Raw genomic sequence first — 4,013 nt, 5'->3', positions numbered from 1 at the left:
GCTGTCATCCGTCTGCCACAGCACGTATTTCTTCTCAACCTCAATTATTACCTTAATGGTGGCATCATTATCTCTTCAGCATATACCCATGAGTCCCTGCTTGATTAACAACAGCACAGAGAAATCTTAACAGGAACCTACCATCTGCACTGCCTATAAGATCATAACCCTTCCGGCTTTTATGACATGTCATAAAGCGTGGTTTGCAGTTTCTGTCCCATTAAAGAACATTTTTATGCCCCACATAAAACCTCAGTGCTTTATGGTGCAAACGTATACAGATTGAGTTTTCAGAACACAATTTGTGCTTGGGTCTTTCCATGATGACTGCGGGGTGGTCCGTTTCAATCTGGGAGCAGCTGAGACCTCTGCTACAATGGGGTGGGAGGGGCAGGCGTCAGCGCTCAGATAACCCCCGCTGCAGAAGCGGTGTTCAGCGCTGTCTGAAAGGTCTCAGCTGCTCTGAATAATTGTCCAGATTGTGAAACTATAGAGAGGCAAGGAGGAGCTGCTGGGTAATTGAGAACGACATTCTCTCAGTCCTGCCCCTTGGGGACCACTCGGTGGCTGAATAGCCATCATTTCCCTCATTTATCTAAGTGCCGTTACCTCCCAAACACGGCCTCCCGCATTATCGCAGCCTGTCCCCCAACCACCAATTGAGACAAGTTGTAATTTGCGAATGGAGAACTCAAGGCCAAGGAGATAATGGTGATTTTATCCCTCCGCAGAACCAGGGCTAGGATCCAAAGCCCCTGACTCATAGCCAAGGGATATTCCTTCTGGCCCTTGGAGCCCGAATCTCTCACACATTACTGCACACAAATCACTGCGGGTACCTTGCTAACATGCAGCTTCTGAGCCAGTAGTTCTGGAGTAGAGTGAGGCTTGAGATTCTGCTTTTCAAAAAGGGAGGATCCCGGTGCTTCCTCTCCTTCTGGGTATATTTCGAGTAGCAAGATCTTAGCCCAAAGAAGTTAATGAACATCCAGGTCAGTGGCCTCAAAGAAATCTAGGTTACAGAGGTATATACAGCTGTTCAAATAAACACCCTGCCCTTCAGGTCAGGACATTCCCAGATCTGAAGGGGGCAAGGCAGCTGCCAAACCCCCACGACACCAGGTGACGCTCTTGGTGTCTAGCCAGCAATGGCTAGACGTGTAAGGGGATAGGCCAGAGGGCCCACTCCAGCAGTGTGGCAAGCCTCTTTCACCATCTTTTTGGTTAGTGACACAGTGACGAGCTGGACAGGCCATACCATTAGAACAGCGGTAACCAGCCAGCAACCAGAGTTGCAAAAGGTAGGATTATATGCGCTCCTAGCCATACAGACCCACTGCTAGTTCTTGCAGGAGAGTTCCACGCATTTTTCTCTGACTCTTTTTGAATGCACTACCAGCCCATCTCTGCAGCTGTCTCTGTTTTCTTATGCCCACAGCTCATCACAGGTGTCCAGCAGACAACAGAGAGACATAATCAGGCCTTCCTGGCTCTGGAAGGGCAGGTCATTTCCAAAAAGCTCCACGCCAACATCCGGGAGAAAGCAGGCCACTGGTTCGCCACCACCACGCCTATCATCGGCAAAGGCATCATGTTCGCCATCAAAGAAGGGCGTGTGACCACAGGCGTGTCCAGCATCGCCAGCGAGGACAGCCGCAAGGTGGCGTCGGTGCTGAACAACGCCTACTACCTGGACAAGATGCACTACAGCATCGAGGGCAAGGACACACACTACTTTGTGAAGATCGGCTCGGCCGACGGCGACCTGGTCACTCTGGGCACCACCATCGGCCGCAAGGTGCTGGAGAGCGGGGTGAACGTGACCGTGTCGCAGCCCACGCTGCTGGTCAACGGCAGGACTCGAAGGTTCACGAACATTGAGTTCCAGTACTCCACGCTGCTGCTTAGCATCCGCTACGGCCTCACCCCCGACACCCTGGACGAAGAGAAGGCCCGAGTCCTGGACCAGGCCAGACAGAGGGCCCTGGGCACCGCCTGGGCCAAGGAGCAGCAGAAAGCCAGGGACGGGAGAGAGGGCAGCCGCCTGTGGACTGAGGGCGAGAGGCAGCAGCTTCTGAGCACCGGGCGTGTGCAGGGGTATGAGGGGTATTACGTGCTCCCCGTGGAGCAGTACCCAGAGCTTGCAGACAGTAGCAGCAACATCCAGTTTTTAAGACAGAATGAGATGGGAAAGAGGTAACAAAATAATCTGCTGCCATTCCTTGTCTGGATGGCTCGGCAGGCGTAACTGTTCTCTCCTCTCCTAAGGAGATGAAGATCTAACAGGGGCACTGAGGCTGGGCTGCTTTAGGGCACCAAGTGGCAAGAAAGCTCACATTTTTTGAGTTCAAATGCTACTGTCCAGGCGAAAAAGTCCCTCATCCTGAAGTAGACTAAAGCCCGGCTGAAAAAAATTCTGAGGAAAACAAAAAAAACGAATGAATGAACAAACACACAAAATGTTCCAAGTTCCCCTAAAAATATGACCCACTTGTTCTGGGTCTGCTACACAGAAAAGAGATGCAGAAATGCCCGAGAGGAACGAAAGAACAAAAACAAAAAGCAAACACAAGAAAACAAACACACGGAGGTGAAAAATCAAAGCAATGCAGACGAGAAGGCCTCATATCCAATTACCTCACTCACTCACACGTGAGCGACACGCAGACATCGCGAGGGCCGGCGTCGCCAGACCAGCTGAGAACAACGATTCAGACTGCTCGTTGGACAAAGACTTCAGATGTTTTCGTTTTAAGCAAATACAGGTGCATTAAACCACGACTTTGGGGGTGATTTGTGTGTAGCGCCTGGGGAGGGGGGGTAAACGTGGAGGAGTGAGCACTGGAAATACTTTTTAAAGAAAAGAAAAAAAAAAAAAAACAAGAGGAAAAAAAGAAATTCTTAACAAAAATCAAAGCGAAATCATACCGTCCAGCACTTAAGTCTCAGGTCCCAACGAAGTCTGGCCTGAGCTAATTTATTTGAGCGCAGAGTGTAAAATTTAATTGAAAAGGGTGGCTATAATCACTACAGATAAATTTCATACTCTTTTGTCTTTGGAGATTCCATTGTGGACAGTAATTCGCAGTTACAGGGTATAGTCTGTTTAGATTCCGTAGTCTGTGGGTATCAGTTGCGGTAGAAGTGCAGCATTGTGACACTCTTGCTAACAGGTACCACTTCCGATCGCCCTGTACATACATAAGCCGCAAGGCACAATCACTGTTTCAGATTTAAAATTATTAGTGTGTTTGTTTGGTCCAGAAACTGAGACAATCACATGACAGTCACCACAAGGAGAGAAAATTAAAAAAATAAAAAATAAAAATAAAAACAAAAAAATTTTAAAAATTAAAAAAAAAGTCTAATAAGAACTTTGGTACAGGAACTTTTTTGTAATATACATGTATGAATTGTTCATCGAGTTTTTATATTAATTTTAATTTGCTGCTAAGCAAAGACTAGGGACAGGCAAAGATAATTTATGGCAAAGTGTTTAAATTGTTTATACATAAATAAAGTCTCTAAAACTCCTGTGGACACTGGTCTTCTGTGGAAATGCTTTGAGATGAGGCAAAGGCTGGACGAAAGGGGAGCTGCCCAGATGCACAGAGGCTAGGGTGGTACTTGGGACGTTTGAAGGAGCTGCTGTTGGAGGTGTCTCAGGGCTTTCCAAAGAGCTCTAATAATTCTAGAGCGAGCTCCACCTGCGTCTGCAGCCTCCTCTCTGCATGGGGCAGAGTTTGGGAGCAGAGTCTGGGCCCGGTGTGGGTGGGCAGTGAGGACCCTCAGGCCTGCCCATGTGTGGATGGGGCCCTCCAGCCCCCCTGGGACATCCAGGCTCCCCCCTGCCATCACATTCTAGTTCTGGAAAGAAACTGAAGAGGAGCACACTCACTTCACTACAAGGCTTGTGTGTGTGTTCGTACTTTCTTCCACACTAGATCTGTTTCCCCCAAATCCTGCACATTCAGGGCAACCCAGTAAGAACACTACTGGTGCAGATGAATTTT

General features: G+C 48.5%; 1 protein-coding gene across 2 annotated transcripts in view; it reads left to right on the top strand.

Annotated features, from left to right (window-relative positions):
* The window catches only part of TENM2 (teneurin transmembrane protein 2), a 945,756-nt gene extending 943,556 nt beyond the window's left edge, over positions 1-2,200 (top strand). For both annotated transcript variants that reach the window (XM_023514814.1, XM_023514817.1), the window contains one exon: positions 1,386-2,200. In XM_023514814.1, the coding sequence (XP_023370582.1) occupies positions 1,386-2,200 (815 nt within the window). The remainder of the gene's footprint in view (positions 1-1,385) is intronic.
* Positions 2,201-4,013: the final 1,813 nt, after the last annotated feature.

The sequence above is a fragment of the Otolemur garnettii genome, unplaced genomic scaffold (assembly GCF_000181295.1).
Source record: "Otolemur garnettii isolate 467f Iridium unplaced genomic scaffold, OtoGar3 scaffold00003, whole genome shotgun sequence".
In the NCBI taxonomy this organism is placed as follows: domain Eukaryota; kingdom Metazoa; phylum Chordata; class Mammalia; order Primates; family Galagidae; genus Otolemur; species Otolemur garnettii.
The sequence above is the reverse complement of the archived record's forward strand: the minus strand, read 5'-3'. Positions and strand labels throughout refer to the sequence as shown.